The following is a 17,883-nucleotide window of genomic DNA, read 5'->3' on the forward strand; positions in this document are numbered from 1 at the left end:
TGGAGCCGATAATTTCAATGTTATCCTCATTGTTGCAGGACTATCATGTGAGATCAACATAAATGATTGTCAATCGTCGCCATGCCATCGTGGTACTTGCATCGACGGCGACAATTCATTCACCTGCCAATGCAGTCCCGGCTACACTGGATACTTGTGCCAAACGCAAATAAATGAATGTGAATCCAATCCCTGTCAATTCGGAGGCCACTGTGAGGATTTGATTGATGGTTACCGTTGTCGGTGTTCGCCAGGAACATCTGGCCAGAATTGCGAAGTGAATGTAAACGAATGTCACAGCAATCCGTGCCGTAACGAGGCTACATGCATTGATGGCATCAATCGGTATACGTGTCAATGTCTTCCCGGATTCACTGGCATTCACTGCGAAATAAATATCAACGAATGTGCATCGGATCCGTGTGCAAATGGTGGAGTATGTATGGATTTGGTGAATGGTTACAAATGTGAATGTCCACGCGGTTATTACGACGCTCGCTGTCTGAGCGATGTTGATGAATGCGCGTCGAATCCATGTATCAACGGTGGCCGATGTGAAGATGGTGTCAATCAATTCATCTGCAATTGTCCACCTGGCTACGGCGGGAAGCGATGTGAACACGACATTGATGAGTGTGGATCGAATCCTTGTCAGCATGGTGGTCTTTGCCGTGACGGTCTAAATTCATACACCTGTACATGTATGCCCGGCTACACTGGAATCAACTGTGAAACGAACATTGACGATTGCGTGCACAATCCATGCAGTAACGGTGGATCGTGTATTGACTTAGTAAATGGCTACAAATGCGTTTGTCGTGTTCCATTTACCGGACGTGATTGCGAATCGAAAATGGATCCATGTCAACCGAATCGCTGTTACAATGGAGCTAAATGTACGCCGAGCTCAAATTACTTGGACTTTTCGTGTACTTGTTCGCTTGGATACACAGGACGATTGTGTAATGAAGACATCAACGAATGTGCGCTGTCTTCACCGTGCCGAAATGGTGCCACTTGTCGTAATGTTCCAGGGTTCTATCAGTGTATTTGTGCTAAGGGATATGAAGGTCGTGACTGTACAGTAAACACGGATGACTGCGCCTCTTTCCCATGCCAGAATGGTGGTACGTGTCTAGATGGGATCGGCGATTACACGTGCTTATGTGTTGATGGATTTGAAGGAAAACATTGTGAGGTGGACATCAACGAATGCCTTTCGATGCCGTGTCAAAACAGTGCCACATGCAACCAGTACGTTAATTCCTACACGTGCACATGTCCACTTGGATTCTCCGGAATAAATTGCCAGACAAACGACGAGGATTGTACGGAAAGTTCGTGTATGAACGGAGGGACCTGCATCGATGGCATTAATAGTTACAATTGCTCATGTCGTCCCGGATTTAACGGTCTCAATTGCCAATACAAAATAAATAAATGTGACTCGCAGCCTTGTCGTAATGGAGCCACGTGCCATGATCTAGGAAACGACTACTCTTGCCACTGCTCGTACGGATACAGCGGTAAACAATGTATGGAATATGTGGATTGGTGTTCGCAACGGCCATGCGAAAATGGGGCCACTTGTGTTCAACGCGAAAACGTTTATCAATGCTTGTGCGCAAGTGGATGGACTGGAAAATTGTGTGACGTCGAAATGGTTTCGTGCAAAGATGCAGCTATTCGCAAAGGTGTCAGTCCGAAAGATTTGTGTGGAAACGGAACTTGCGAAGACTTTGGAAATTCGCATCGCTGCCACTGCGAACAGGGTTACACCGGATCGTATTGTCAGAAAGAAATAAACGAATGCGAATCGGCACCATGCCAGAATGGAGGCAATTGTAAAGACAAAGTCGGATCGTATCAGTGCATTTGCAAGCAAGGTTTCCAGGGTCAAAATTGTGAATTAAACATTGATGACTGTAAGCCCAATCCGTGTCAAAATGGAGGAACGTGTCACGATTTAGTTGCTAGTTTTATGTGTTCGTGCCCGCCTGGAACGTTGGGAATCATTTGTGATATTAACCAAGACGATTGTGTCCCAGATGCTTGTCATAATAACGGTACGTGTTTGGATCGAGTTGGCTCATTCGAATGTATATGTCCACCAGGATTTGTTGGTTCTAGATGTGAGGGCGATATCAACGAATGTCTGTCGAACCCTTGTTCGAATCCCGGAACCCTAGACTGTGTACAATTGGTTAATGATTACCATTGCAACTGTAAACCAGGACATATGGGACGCCATTGTGAAGTGAAAGTAGACTTCTGTGCCACTTCGCCTTGTCAGAACGGTGGAATTTGTTCTACGAGGCAGTCCGGTCATCATTGCCTATGTTCGGATGGATTTTTCGGAAAGAATTGCGAATTTTCTGGTCTAGACTGTGACTCGAATCCCTGCTTAAATGGTAAATGTGTAATTGCTGATGGTGGTGGTTATCGATGCGAATGCCCATTCGGCACTGGTGGAGTTAACTGTGAACTGGACACCGTCGATGAGTGCCAGCCGAATCCATGTTATCGTGGAGCTGCTTGTGAAAACAAGTTGGGTGACTTTGAGTGCTTCTGTCCGGAAAAGTGGTCTGGAAAGACTTGTCACACATATGATCCGACATATCGTGGTTGGCCTGATCGGATTAAAAATACCGTTGACACGGTATACTCAATCGATTTGGAATATCAAAAGGAACAGTGTGTCAAACGTGGTTGCATTGAAAAGAAAGGCAATCGGAAGTGCGAAGAGGAATGCAACACGTACGCCTGCAACTTTGATGGCGGTGACTGTTCATTGGGTATTAATCCGTGGATTAACTGTACCGCATCGATAAACTGTTGGGAAGTGTTTGGCGACGGTGTCTGTAATGAGGAGTGCAACAATCAACCATGCCTGTTTGACGGACGAGATTGCCAAAAGAAATTGCTGCCATGTAACCCAATATACGATGCGTACTGTCAGGAACATTATGCTAATGGTCGTTGCGACTACGGCTGTAATAATGCTGAATGTAATTGGGATGGATTGGATTGTGAGACTCAACAGCCACAGTTAGCCGAAGGTGTGATTTCAGTCATTGTTCTCATGGACATGATGCAATTCCGTGAAAATGTAGTTCCATTCTTGAGAGATATGGGTCATCAACTAAGAACGACTCTGCGAATAAAGAAGGACAACCAAGGCAAAGACATGATTTTCTATTGGGACAAAAAGTCGGAGATCACTGGCCTACAAAATTCTGCGTTCGGTCGTAAACACAACATTGCTTACTCGGATAGAGTTGATCAATCTGGCGTTCAAGTATTCATGGAAATCGACAATCGAAAATGTACAGTTATGTCCGGTTCAGAATGTTTTTCATCAGCTCAGGATGCAGCCGGTTTCTTAGGCGCAATCGCTTCAAAACATACGATGTCTAAATCGTTCCCTATTCTACAAGTTCGAGGAGTTGCTGAATCAGACACTGGGGAAACATCTCCGACCAATGCAAAGTACGTTGCACTTGGAGCGATAATTGTCTTCTTGTCTTGCTTCTTGTTGGGTGTACTGATAACGGCACAACGAAAACGCGCTCATGGTGTGACATGGTTCCCGGAAGGCTTTTTCACCACTACAACTGGACCGCGTAGGCATTCACGACGTCGTGGACCTGATGGTCAGGAAATGCGAAATCTAAATAAAAACAACTCAATGGCCTGTATGGACGACGTCAATATGAATTCCAATCATATGACTCATTCTCAGCAATGGTCGGACGATGAATCGGAAATGCCTCAACCGAAACGTTTAAGAATCTGTGATCAAGGATATTCAAGCGATCACACAGCTGTTACAGAATATGAAGAGGCCGAACCACGACTCTGGTCACAACAACATATGGAAGGCGGTGATATTCGTATTCCACCATCTATTATGACTCCGCCATCACACAACGATGGCATTGATGCTCGAGGACTGTTAGGCACAACACCATTAATGGAGGCCGCCATTCGTGGAGCAGGTATTGATTCGAGTGAAGATATCGATTCAACGGATGACCTAAATGGACAAAAAATTTCCGAATTATTGGCTCAAGGTGCTGACTTAAACGCTACGATGGAGAAAACTGGTGAGACTTGTTTACATTTAGCTGCCAGATTTGCTCGAGCTGACGCAGCGAAACGATTACTTGATGCCGGTGCTGACGTAAACATGCAAGACAATACAGGACGAACACCACTTCATGCAGCCGTAGCTGCTGATGCTAGAGGTGTATTCCAAATATTATTAAGAAATCGAGCGACTAATTTAAATGCTCGCATGGCTGATGGTACAACACCGTTAATATTGGCTACTCGATTAGCAATAGAAGGCATGGTAGAGGATTTGATCACAGCCGATGCTGACATAAATGCAGCTGATTCATCTGGAAAAACAGCATTGCATTGGGCAGCTGCCGTAAATAATGTTGATGCAGTTAATACACTGCTAATGCATCATGCTAATCGTGATGCACAAGATGATAAAGACGAGACGCCACTGTTCCTTGCAGCTCGTGAAGGTTCCTCCGAGGCATGCAAAGCATTACTGGATAATTTCGCAAATAGAGAAATTACCGATCATATGGATCTACTACCGAAGAACGTAGCCAGCGAACGTTTGCATTACGACATTGTTCGATTGCTAGAGGAACATGTTCCGCGCAACCCGCAAGTAGTGACTGTGATTCCAAACTCAATTATTAGTTCGCCAAGTCATTCGCAACTTATCACACATCCGACGGTTATTGCGTCGACTAAACAGAAGCAAAAGAAGCGTCAGAAAGCCGCTGCAAATAATAATCCAAATAGTCCAGACAATGACAGCAGTCTGCGACGCAAAGCCAGTACGAAGAAGAATTCGAAGAAAAATGGCCAAGTATTGCCCGATGTTCAGCTGTCTGATGGTGCTCTAAGTTCGGTAGAATCACCGCTAACCAGTCTTCCCAGTCCATATGATACTGCCAGTTTGTACTCGAATGCAATGGCTGCCCATCATAATATTGAAATAGTTCCAGCCAAACAGCCTCCTAGCTACGAAGATTGTATTAAGGTAATTTCATCACACATACGTCCACTAATTCCGATCGAAAATTCATCAATTTTTTCTTCCACTCACCAGAGCGCACATTCGATCCAATCGCTGCACAATATCAACTTTGATAACTACGGTTACACAATGGGTTCGCCATTCCAAGATCTCATGAGTGCTCAACGGAGTACCCCCGGAACACACATTGGTGATCAAGGCTTGAGTCCTCCATACTCAAACCAATCTCCACCACACTCAGTCCAAAGTAACATTGCACTGTCTCCGCAAGGATATATTGGTAAGTGTCGATCAGCGTTGGTATACGATTTCCGACCGAAATTCATGAATTCATTCGATTTTTAGGCTCTCCATCACCAGCAAAATCGCGACTCACATCACCGACCCATATGCAGGCGATGCGACACGCGACCCATCAAAAACACGGACAACAGAGTCATATGGTGCCTGCAAATTCGACACAACAAATGAACTCGGTGCCGCAGAATCAGCAACAGCAGCAAAAACAAACGGTAAGTACTTCAATTGCCAAACATTCGTTACAAAACCTCCTAGTTAAGTCTTACTGTGCTGAAAACACTTTCATGGTTCCATGATGATACTAAATGTTAATTAAAATTTCAGCAACAGTCACAACAGCAATCGCCTCAACATATCGACGATAAGAACTGGTAAGTTTAACAGTTAAGATCAATCTCAAGCAACAAATCTAACCCACGGCATACTTTTTTCTTCCAGCTTTTACACGCTGTCTCAACAGCAACAGCAATCGCAGCACGGTGGTACAAATAGTGCAATATTGCCTTCATTACAAATGGGATTCGAGTTCAATTCGGCACTAGATATGCCCAACTTTTGCAACACAACCGGTGAGTCACTGCCGGCAACAAAGCTTGTTATTCATTCACTAAACACTGCCTTCCTTCTCCCCCACCTCAGGTCAACATCATCCACAAAATTCCACAAACGGCATCTCAACGTCAACGGCCCAGTCATCCAACAATGCAATCCATTCGCCGAAATTCTATCAATATTTAACGCCACCCAGCCAGCATTCGGGCGGCGTAACGCCACAACACTTGGTACAAACATTAGATAGCTATCCAACACCGTCGCCCGAATCACCGGGACATTGGTCCAGTTCGTCGCCACATTCGAATTCGGATTGGTCGGAGGGCATCCATTCGCCGGCGAATACAGTTTATGTGACCGGCGGCCATCAATCGAATAAGGGTTCGGAGGCGATTTATATTTGAGAAAAGGATTGAGTGTATTTGTGGCTCGTGACTAAGTATGTGCGCGAGAGGAGAGGGAGATGTACAAAATGAAGACAATTTAGCACATTCAAAGTGTCCCTGAACAAACAAACAAATTTTGAATGTTTGTGTTTATAAGTGATGTTTTACAATAAGGTTCTAGTTCGGTAAGATTAGTTTGTCGTAACAATTTTTTTTTTGTAATTTAATTTATGACGACCGATGATGCAAGGAGGAGACGAGTAACGTCAGTATAAAAAGTGACTTAGTGCAGCGTTACAAGTTTTTTTTTATTAAATTTTATTTGTGTACAATACATGTAAGGGTCAAGAAACGAAAATACAAAATGGTACTGATGATTTTTGAATAAGCTTTTAAAATGCAATGATTTGTGAGTGCTATAGAAATTTTATTATATTGGCCATGTAGTGTAAGGTGTAACACTAACAGGAAAGAAGAAGAAAAATGCAACAAAAAAAAATCGGTGTGAGAAATGACATCTAGATTCTAGAAATTACCCCGAGAGTTATGCCATTTTCGACGATCGACAAAGGCTTTGATGAGAATAAGGCAAGCAAATCGCTAAACTATCCATACCATTTCGATGGGTAATCAAAAGTGAATTGCCTGAACGGGTTACAACACGTCGATTTAAGGCGATGCTAGAGATCACCTAAGTTTAGCTGATTTTTGAACAGATTTCTGGCTGTCACGTCCGGTTGTAATGTTCGTTTCACTTTACTTATTCTCCCTGTTGTGATAAATCCTAAGAAAGTATGAACGCGCGATCAAATTGTGCATCTCAGATTTGTTTATCTTATTCTCATGAACGCCTCGTGATATCGTTGGAACTCGGTACATTGCTCTTGAATTTAGTGATTAGGCGATGCATTCAATTGCAACAGAAACATACTAATTGTACTTTAAGTGAATGAAAAATGCCAGCGTGTTTAAATGAATCAAATTAATTGGATTCGGGCAATTTAAATTCAACAAAAAAAATGTCTCAAATTGAGTCGAGCGCACTGGAAATAACAAATTGTATATTGAACATGTTCAAACAACGGTTAGTGTCAGTTCTATTCGTAAAGATATTATGTCCCTTTTGTGCTGCTCTTCACTTAAATACATTTCAGTCGATTCAGCAATTATACGTTACAAAATTCCAACGAAATTGACATTCCATCAGGTGTCTACCAATTAAATAAATTTTCATTTATCAGTTCCCCGTTTCATCTTCATCGTAATTTTTAATCGATAAGCACAACATTACTGGGAAATATTGGAATGATAAACTGTGTAGGTCAGATTTCGACTGAAAAATATCGTTCGAAATGGAGAAAGAATTCCTTATGACAGAAAAAGAGGATCAGATGCTGGAGTTGTTACAGTCCGTTTAACCTATGAAATCGACTTCAATTTCCGACTATATAACCGGACAATCGAACTATATAGTCGGAAATTTTAAAGTCAATTTTGAGTTAGGATTTTGAAGAGATGAGACTTTCCGTACTGGTACGTTAAGTATGGAAATGAAACTCGGGATGTTTTTTTTATCGATTAAAAATTAATTCAAGAAGAAGAGGAAGAGAGAGAAAAAAAACAAACAGCAGAACATGTGCAATCGGTCAATCGTTTTGTTCGTTATATACATTTTAACTCGCTTATTCAGCACTCATAATTTTTTTTGTACAAATAAATAGGAAAAATAGAAAGAATTTCACAAATGAAAATAAAAAATTTACTTATCAAATTAACAAAAAAAAATCAATAAAATGCAGGTAGAATATCTGTTTGCCGGGTATGGAAACGTTGATTGAATTTCTTTCGTTTTTTTTTTTAAATTAAGAGGAATAAGAAGAAAGAACTATAAAGGGAATTGTGTACATAACGAAACGGAAGGTTATTTTTAATTATAGAGAATTATTACAACACACAACATTCGATTACTTACAATTTTTATACAAAATAAACAAAAAATTAAAATTAAAAAAATTATTATCTTTATGTTAAATTTTAAAAAAAATGAAAAGTAAAGTAAAAAAATCGAGAAAAACTCAAAAAAATATTCGTAGCTAATTTTAAGACTGAAGTGGTTTATTATCAGGAATTTCAATCATTTGATTTTTTGTTGATTTTTTCCTTTACAACTTTTTTATTTCGTTTTCAAAAATATTTTAACTTTTATTTTCGATCAATTTTAAGTTTATTTCTATACCGGAAAATTTATTTCATTTTCTTCAATTTGTTACAATTTTTTTAACGTAAACTTCTATGTCACTTCATTTCCGCCGACTATTCATTCAATTTCCTAACATTCCTAAATCGGTATTTAAAAAAAAAAATAAATTCGACTCTCTTGTAACAAACCACGCATGTTTAACAAATTTGGTTGTTTGCTATAAAAAAAATCGCTATCATAAACTCTACATAAATTATTATAACATTATTGTCATACGGATATAGCATTTAGTTTCGTTATTTTCATGTCATCCGTCAAAAGGCAATAAATTTCCATATCCCCAATTTTTATTTTTTTCTAAAAAAAAAACAGTTTCTACATTCTCCATAATCATAACTGAATGAGAAGTCTCCCAATGTTACGTCCGCTGTTCCCCATCCGAATATAATGTGATCTCCACCATTTCCAGCTATACGATCCAACTGTTTGATAGCTCTCGGTAAATTGTAAATTGACAAAATTAAGTCGATCAAAATTGTCTCAATGAAGTGAATGCATTTTTGGCGGTTGTTGGATTCAAAGTAATTTTTAGTTGGCTTCGCCTCACCGTATCGCTCAATTAAAATAATGGTTTATGAAAAAGTACTTGCAGAAATGATTAGTGTGATCCACGAGGCGTTCAAACCAGGTATCAGTTGAATCCGATCTGATCCTTCATTAAGAGCAATGGTCCCTTTGCAAATTTGTAGCGTACATTTAGGCGGAAATATATTTGTTTTTCTACAAACCAAAATCTTTTTTTGAAAAGGTAAAATCATCAAAGCACGCAAAAATGTGTTTTTTTTTTTCAAGGAAAAATTGGTTTGTGAGTCATAACCCACTTGGAGAGACCTGAGCAGATTATATAAATTTACACAATCTGCAAAGGTTTCTCCAAATGAGAGAAGTTATGACTCAAAAACCAATTTTTCCTTTAAAAGTAACACATTTGCGCTTTAATAGTTTCAATTTTTCAAAAAAAAAAATTCTTCAGAGAAATAATCAAAAAACGAATATTTTTCCGCATAAATATGAGCTACTAATTTGCAAAGGGTCCATGGCTCTTAAGACTTTATTTTAATTTAAGGAAACCGTGACCTGTACACCTGTACTGTGGAAACCGTTTGTAAAATTTTTAGAAAATTGTCTATCGGCAGCATTTATTTTGAGGTTTCATCTAAGTTGCTAAGCTGCTCATAGTGGCTGAGCTCGAGACATTTTGAATTTTCTGCAACGAATCAACATGTAAACGGCATACAAATGTTGTTCTCATCTCAACTAGTTTCTGATTTTGCATTCTCGTTCATTGTCAGATGTAAAAAAATTTAAAAAAAATGTTTGTTGCATAGAACGGAAATAAAGTCAACTGCATTAAATGTAACGGGACGACTGAACCGAATTCCACAAAAAAATTTAATATTTTTTCACTTTATTTTCGCGTATTTTCCTCGCACAGAAAAATAACTAAATGAAAGGTATATGGTGAACTGTAACCCTCGGGGGAATTTAAAAAATAATATAGAACAAACAACAACCGCAGATAGACCCAACATAATTTCATACATATACAAAAACTATCTCAAAATTTTCCTTCTATTTATTTCATCAAATTAATTAAGAAAAATTTCTACTTCTAACACAATATCGAACATGTTCAGAATTACTAGACAAAAGAAAATGAAATTTGTAATTTATAATTTTGGGCCGAAAATATCGAAATTGGCGCATTAAAACTAAACAAAAAAGACAAAACGCGTGATAAAAGACTAACTTGTTGAATCCCATATCAATGGCCGAAGGGGGCCAAACCTTTTTTTTACAATAAAATTCTTTTGAAAAAAACCCTTAAAGTATAACGCTTTTGTATACTTGTAAAAAGTAATTTTAATTAAATTTAATTGAAATCTAGACAAATGTTTTAATTAAAAACAAAATAAAATTAAAACAAAAGACAAGGAGCTCTAAATGTATTAAATAAACTATTTTTTAAATTACTGGTAAATAATTATACGAATCGACAATTTCCAATCCAATTCTTTATGCATTCCACATTGCATTTGTGCATTGAAATTGTCGGTACTTATAATTCTCTCCCTGTAAGAAAAATCAAGGAACGACGTAGATCATTTGTATACAAAAACTAAAATTTTCCGATCATAATATTCCGAATCTTAATAACCATGCAAAATTACAGAATAAAAAGATTTCAAAAGAAAAGAATAAATGAAACACAGAAAGAAGCAGAGTATAAGATTAAAAGAAGATGATTTTGTAAACTATTAGTTAAGAATTTTTTAATTATTCCGTAGGCTTTAGCTTAGTTTAATTAACTTTTTTTTCTCTTAATTATAAGACCCTGTAGCGCCCACACACACACACACATAATTTTATTTCATATTAAATCTATTGTAGATTGAACAGATGACTGTTTTTTTAAATTGAATTTTATTATGTTATGTTCGTATGATCAATATTAATAGAGAGACAGTGTATTTTTTACTATATATTATCAAGTTTTCTAAATAAAAATTAAATAAAATTCTCATTTCTGAATTAAAAAACGGATATTTTTCACTTATCAATCTCATGCATTATACTATAGCTCTGCTTCTAGCAAAAACACTAAATTATCAAGTGTATCATTTGAAAGGCTAATATAAGTGATAAGAGTTATCGTGAGGGAGTGAGCCAACGCTTACATTGTTTGTATCGTCTGTTTCAACTTTAGACAACGAATCGAGGAGAGACCACACTAGCGAATGGTGGGACTGGGTTCGGGTGAATAAAGGTAATTAATATGCGAATAAAGGGAAATGCAAACGAATAGTTGGGAATAATGGTCGAATGGTCGAACGATGGGACAAGATTTTTCATTGTTGTTTCCCTCTCGCAACGAAAACCAGTTGCAAGGAAAACGGGGAGCCTACTGCAGAGGGAATGAGTTTCTTTAATTGTCTTGATTTTGTCTAATTTTCTTAAATTTTTCAATAAATTGATTAAAGACTTCAAAGAAAATTATTTCTGGAAATTTCTCGATTTATCCGAAATTTCTCGAACTTTTTGAAATTTTAAATTAAAGAAAATTTAAGAAATATTTCGTGACGTTTCCTGCATTTTCTCAAAATCCTCGATTTTTTTCTATTTTGGTCAACTGTGCGAGAAACAGTGCTGTGATTATACTTCTTTGAACAAGCAACTGTACTATTGATTCGTAAAAGTGCTTGACCTTAATATTCACTGACCAATGAACTAGGACCCATAGAAATTAATGCACTAATTGATCCTTTGGATATCCTACTTTACGTAAGGCACTTTGTGAGTTCTAGTAGAACCAACTTATTTCCACAGTGAAATATTTATGCCTGAAAAGACATGTTCTGAAATAAAATGAGAAAAACCACCTCAACTGTAATACTGATTAACTTGTATAAAAATGTCTTTCAATTTTTTTCGAACAGTTGAAAGCGTGTTTTTTCTTGATAACTTTTTTAGCTTCCAAGAGCCCTCCAACTTTTTTAACAAATTCAACGTAAAGAATATAATTCCCCCTGACCAGACATATTTATCTTCTTTCGGTCTAAACTGTACGTACAGTGGTCATTATGACAGTGGGATAGCTTAACGCGGTCAACGCTTACACATCGTCGGCAACGTAACTATCGGGCGTATCTCCGATATCTCAGAAACTACTGAACCATTTTTGATAAACTTTTTTTTCGAGGAAGGCAGTGAAAAGTTATGAATTGGATAGTAATAAACGACCATTTATTTTGTTGGGTTGAACGTTATAACAAATTTTTTGTACCAATATTAGTTAGCTGTCGACCGTTATTACTGTTTACTGTTTACCAATATAAGAATTTCAAAACACCACTTCTTATGATAACTACCGTTATTATAAAAGTAAATACCGATAAAATGTGAGGATTTACCATTAACTTGCATATGTGTGTGTAATTGGTAATGTGGGAAAATTGGGATTTTTGTTGGCTTTACCATTTACTTTTTATTGGCTGTATCGTTATATTTTTTGAATATACCAAATGTGTGTTGAATTGGTCAGGTGGGCAAAGGAAGTGTTAGATTCGAATTTTCAATTGGTAAGTCGAGAAAAGCAATCGGTATATTTTTGAATCTGTGTGTATTGGTCATGTGTGCAAAGAAAGTGCAAATTCAAATCGAAGCAAATTACAAAAAAATCAAAACTGAAATTTAGGAATTACAAGAGTCTGATCAATGTTAGTTTGCGTTAAAATCCGAATACAGAATCAAATTATGACGGCAAAAATTTAAATTTGATATATAAAAAAGTTACACCTACTAATTATTAGACGATGCGAGAGAGAAAAAAATTAACTCCTAAGTTACCGACACCGTTCCGGCGCCCGGCTCGCATTGCGGCCCTCCGCTTCGCTCCGGGGCAATGGGCCGGATCGCTCGGCGTGTTAAAACGCTTTTTATGTACAATGAAAGTTGGTATCATTTCGTAAAAAGATGAGTTCTGAACCAAACTCCTTTACGTTATATTTCGTAAAAGGATGAATTTCCTAAGAACGAACTAAACGCCTTGACGGCGAAAAGAAAATTAGGAATTGAGTTGACGATGATACTCAAAAATTAGGAAAATTCCAGATTCTATTTCGCTGGTTTTTGTTCTTTGTACAGTGTCGCAAGGGTAGTTAAGACGCTATTTATTACTAATTTAATTAGTAGTTGTCCAGATTTTAACGGATGTTGTTCAAACAATTGAGAAGATTTTTTACGAACTTTTGAATCAAAATCAATCAATTAATCTTGTTATTTATTCTTTGTAAGGAATCATAAGCTATGCTAGTCCTTCAGAGTTATAATAAACGATTAGATAGAAAAGAAAATGTCCATGACTAGGCTTCGTCGACAGTCTTTAGATTTCTTATAGATTTTCTTTCGATGATTTTAATTAAAGATTTAAGCATTTGTCCATGTAGTTTCCCCTCGCTTGATTTTTACCAAAATTTTAAGTTTTGATTTTTGACTTAAATGGCTTTATTAGCTATAGTACAGCACTGACACACCGGATGAGACCGGCATAAAAAATTGATAATAGATTGACAATAGATTATTTATTTGTAACACTATCCAACACGATTTCACCTTAATTTGATAATGTCGATAGTTTTGATGTCCGATACACCACAAAATTATACTTAAATACCTCTAATATTTTCATATTACGTTTAATAACGTGAAACAATATTAAGATACCAATTTCGTTTTAATGCGTTTACCAATATTTTTCATGTCCTGTTTACCATTGAATTATATTCAAATACCACTAATCGCAATAAATTAAACCAATACTAAGATAACAGTATTTTTTCCTACGTAGTCTGCATGTGATTTTTTGGAGTTATCGTTAAGTAAAGATTAATAAAATACCAATTGGCGAAAAAGGAAATTTGTGATTTTACACTATAATTCGAGTTGTTCGTTATATTTTATCCGTTTACCGATAATTTTAACGAAATACCCCTATTTTTTACGGACAAATCGTTAACACCGATATTTTTTCCTAAAATATCGCTTGATTTAAACACGACTACCAATACTGAAAATACCACTATATTAAAATGGAATTTACCAATCTTCAATTTACCGATAAATTATATTGAAATACCAATTATATTTGTGGATTACCAATGGCCATGGAAGGCATGACCACTTTAACATGTATTATGTACCAATACGAAACACGGAAAAATGATACACGACCAATAATAAAAATTATTTTCACCGATAAAACGAACCAATATTACCAATAATTTTCGATCAAAATACCAATTGCCTTACGCAACATATATTATTTCTAACCTACCGATTGAAAAATCTAGAAGAAAAATATGAACTTTGGGAAAGTCATTAAATTAACTAAAAGAAACCATTAAAAAATCTGGAACTACCATTTTGAGAAAATGATTTTCGGCTACATTACCAATGCGTCAGATAAAGCAAAATGAGCTGGATATTAAAACAACATTAAGATTTTATTAATTGTTAGATTATTTTTAATATGAATACCAGTATTTTTTCTGAATTACCATTCTCTTTTCTGACACGACCATTATCAATTTCGACATGACCTTTATACTTTCTTCTTTAAACTTGATCAGACCTCGTTATTTTTAATTAAATAAACATTATTTTCATTTCGATTTATCAATTTGAAGTTACCAATGAAAATAATATGTTTTTACCAATAACGATTTACCACTAAAATAAACCTAAATTTTCCGTTATAAGTGTTTAATTAACCAATTTTATTTATTTTTTTAACACTTATTGTGACTATGATGATCGTTATTTCGTTTTTTTGCTACCAATAATAAGTTTTATTCAAATTACCATTAAAAAAATATAACACGACCAACATTTCTTGGGAAAATGATCAATATCAGTTAATTTTTTGAATAAATATTCAATCATCGCTATTTTATGCCAAGTTTACCATTTTAAAAAAATCACTTCTACCATGGCCATATATTCGAATTACCAATTGAAAAAAATTAAATGATCGTTATACACTACCACATACAAACGTGTAAGCATATAAAACGCACCTATAACGGTAATATCCGAAAAAATAATGGTAAAATATTTTTTAGAAAAAGTACTCCAATTGGTAAACTCAGAAAAAATAATCCCTCGAATATAATTTCCCGTTATGAATTTGAGCCCGATGTACAGTCAATCGACCATATGGTTTGGAAGATATTGTCGAAAAACTGAAAAAACCATTTTTTTTAAAAAAAATTGTCCTACTATACAGCCGATTGAGCCGATTTTAATAAAATTTTGTTTTTCCCTGAAAGGTAGTAAAAAGTAATGATTTTTGAGCTCAACATGAAGTCAATCGGCCAAACGGTTCGGAAGTTATTGTGGAAAAACTGAAAAGCCTCTAGAGAATAAGACAAAAATGCTGATTTCACTGCACATTTTTCTATGCTCAAAATTTTTAACTTGTCACTACCATTAAGGAAAAAAAAAGTTTTTCTAAATCGGTTCAGTAGTTCCTGAGATATCGGAGATACGCCCTTTAGTCATGTTGCCGACGACATATACAACGGCGACTCTTCTTTCTCCTTATAAAATATCACTTTTCCTCGTCTGAAGGTATGCATTAACCATTTGCATGAAAGATTGGGTTTTGCCGCGCATCTAATAAAATGGCACTTAACTTTACGTCTTTTACAGAAAATGTGAAAATTGTTTCCTTTTGTTCCAAATCATCTCTAACTGTTTACACTGAATCTAAGCATTCGATGGATAGAGGTCTATGTAGTCTATGCGAGACAGTAATTTTTGAATTTGGTATGAAAAATGAGAAAATCTTTATGCGGAGACGACGATCTGACAGAAGTGACATTTGAGCAGATTGCACAACACAATGCAACTAAAATAAACAACTGACGAAACGTAAACACCGATCTTTTAATTGGTAAGATGCAAGCTCATAAGAAGTTAATAACAAACTGACCAGCCATACAAAATCATTGAACAGTTTTACTGATTAGTTAAATGTAGAAATCAGCTTCGAAAGCTAATTCTGTTTCGAATATATTCTCATCAAATTCTGGTACTAGCTTTTGATCTAACATCACAGGGACAAAGAAGGTTGGTGAACGGGACGGTGATTTTAATTTTATTTTTTGCTTACAATGACTGGTTCGTGCACAATGTCCCTTATAACAATTTTTTGTATGACTAAAAGTGTGTGTGACTCCACAGGTGTGGAACCCTTCTTGGAATATCATTTTCACACATTTTTCGATGTTAATGATTCCGAACAAGTTTCTTATGCAATCAAACTGAGAAATGAAATCATTGCAAACTGTGTGTCAAAACGAATCATTGCCATTCCACTGCACTACCACTATGATCCTGAAAACCCCGTTCAGGAACGTAAGTTCAGTCCTTCCGTGGCTCAAACGCCTTTTGTAATACCTGTAAATGATTAGACAACAGTGACACCGCTGGACTGAATATGCAACCTGTCGGACCACATCCAATGGGGTCGTTCGAAACCTGGGTGCCTGTCGAGTATTTCGCCAAATTGTACGAATGGTTTCTGCAGAAACGTGGCCGATTAACCATATTTGTTCATCCATTGACAAGGCATGAATTGGCCGATCATACGGAAAGAATTGTTTTCATGGGAAAGCCGTTCCCTTTACGTACTGATGTATTGAGAGAAGAGATTCCCAACTTTGAATCGCAATATAAATATCTCAATTTGGGCTACGCAAAACCAAAGAATGAAGAGAAATAAAACGATTGAAAAGAAGACCTGCCAATGCAGCTGATTTTTCTTGTACTGCGGTTAGTGAGATAAGTTAGCGGCATTAAAGCCCGAAGTGGAAGTATACGTACGGAAAAGCACGGACTATGATCATAAAGTATGTCTAATGAAGAATTAGTTTCAATAGATTTTACGGCACAACGATTCGAGTACTAGGTATGCGCCAGACAAGGTATGATACGAATTCATATGGGACTCATGTCAAACATTAGACTATGGCTTATATAATAAAACAAAGGAAAGGTTGATCAGACAATTGATTTATTGGTTAAAAAATCGATATTTTCACATCATTCGTTTTCTTAGGGAATACTGTAAGTGCTACCTTGCAAGGTATGAACGAAATTTGTAAAGAAAATATGGAGCTACCATAGTCGCACAACTGCAGTCGTGCTGTCGTACCTTATCGATCCCAATGGTTCCGTGTCGTAAATGTAAAGTTGATGCTGTCCTTCAAATCGTTCTGTTCCTTGAAAAATTGAACCTTTTCATCATCCTTCAATACCAAATGAAAAATGCTAGCACCGCGCAATGGAGATCTGAGCACAGTTTTTACAATATTTGTCACATCTTTAAATATCTCGAATGAATGCGTCTGTGATACATCCAATACACGAATCGTTGGTAAATGTTCGACTATCTTGTACATATGTGTTAACGGCGATCCACATAATTCAAACTGCTGTAGACTCGTTACCTGGCGCAGAAAATGAAACAGAAACTGACATCGTAAATCGCAGCGCACCGATTTTACGTCGAAATCAGGAACATTCGGTGTGCTTAAATAAAGTTTCACCGCTTTAAGCCGAGAGAATTGTGGCAGTGGGCGACTCAAAACTTCCGCTTTGACTTTCTTGCTTAGTACAACTGGCTCAGATAAGGATGTTGCGATGGTCAGTTTGATCAGGTTTTTTGTAGCCAGGCTCACCAGTGGATAGTACAGATCTGAACCGCAAAACGTGTAAGTTGTCAGTGTTACGTAGCTTAAATGCGAAAACTTGGAGAA

General features: G+C 36.8%; 2 protein-coding genes across 3 annotated transcripts in view; both read left to right on the forward strand.

The window, feature by feature from the left end:
* Positions 1 to 6,603, forward strand: part of LOC119068746 (neurogenic locus Notch protein) — a 41,102-nt gene extending 34,499 nt beyond the window's left edge. The window contains exons 8-13 of the mRNA XM_037172450.1: positions 39 to 5,068; positions 5,138 to 5,345; positions 5,411 to 5,577; positions 5,690 to 5,736; positions 5,804 to 5,934; positions 6,005 to 6,603. Of these exons, the coding sequence (XP_037028345.1) occupies positions 39 to 5,068; positions 5,138 to 5,345; positions 5,411 to 5,577; positions 5,690 to 5,736; positions 5,804 to 5,934; positions 6,005 to 6,321 (5,900 nt within the window). The 3' untranslated portion in view covers positions 6,322 to 6,603. The remainder of the gene's footprint in view (positions 1 to 38; positions 5,069 to 5,137; positions 5,346 to 5,410; positions 5,578 to 5,689; positions 5,737 to 5,803; positions 5,935 to 6,004) is intronic.
* A 9,324-nt stretch (positions 6,604 to 15,927) lies between these two features.
* On the forward strand, positions 15,928 to 16,862 carry LOC119068747 (DOPA 4,5-dioxygenase-like). 2 transcript variants are annotated; one of them, XM_037172451.1, is made up of 4 exons: positions 15,928 to 16,016; positions 16,103 to 16,243; positions 16,307 to 16,480; positions 16,537 to 16,862. In XM_037172451.1, exons 2-4 carry the CDS (start codon positions 16,237 to 16,239, stop codon positions 16,845 to 16,847), a joined length of 492 nt encoding a protein of 163 aa, XP_037028346.1. In that variant the 5' UTR covers positions 15,928 to 16,016; positions 16,103 to 16,236; the 3' UTR covers positions 16,848 to 16,862. The 2 variants fall into 2 exon arrangements, with proteins under 2 accessions (XP_037028346.1, XP_037028347.1); XM_037172452.1 differs by having other exon boundaries at positions 15,957 to 16,016; positions 16,080 to 16,243.
* The last annotated feature ends 1,021 nt before the right edge of the window (positions 16,863 to 17,883 follow it).

Source organism: Bradysia coprophila (genome assembly GCF_014529535.1).
Source record: "Bradysia coprophila strain Holo2 chromosome X unlocalized genomic scaffold, BU_Bcop_v1 contig_20, whole genome shotgun sequence".
Classification (NCBI taxonomy): Eukaryota; Metazoa; Arthropoda; class Insecta; order Diptera; family Sciaridae; genus Bradysia; species Bradysia coprophila.

Coding starts and splice junctions, on each gene's coding strand:
- LOC119068747 (XM_037172451.1), top strand. Junction 16,481..16,536: donor TGAAAACCCCGTTCAGGAAC/GTAAGTTCAGTC, acceptor GTAAATGATTAG/ACAACAGTGACACCGCTGGA.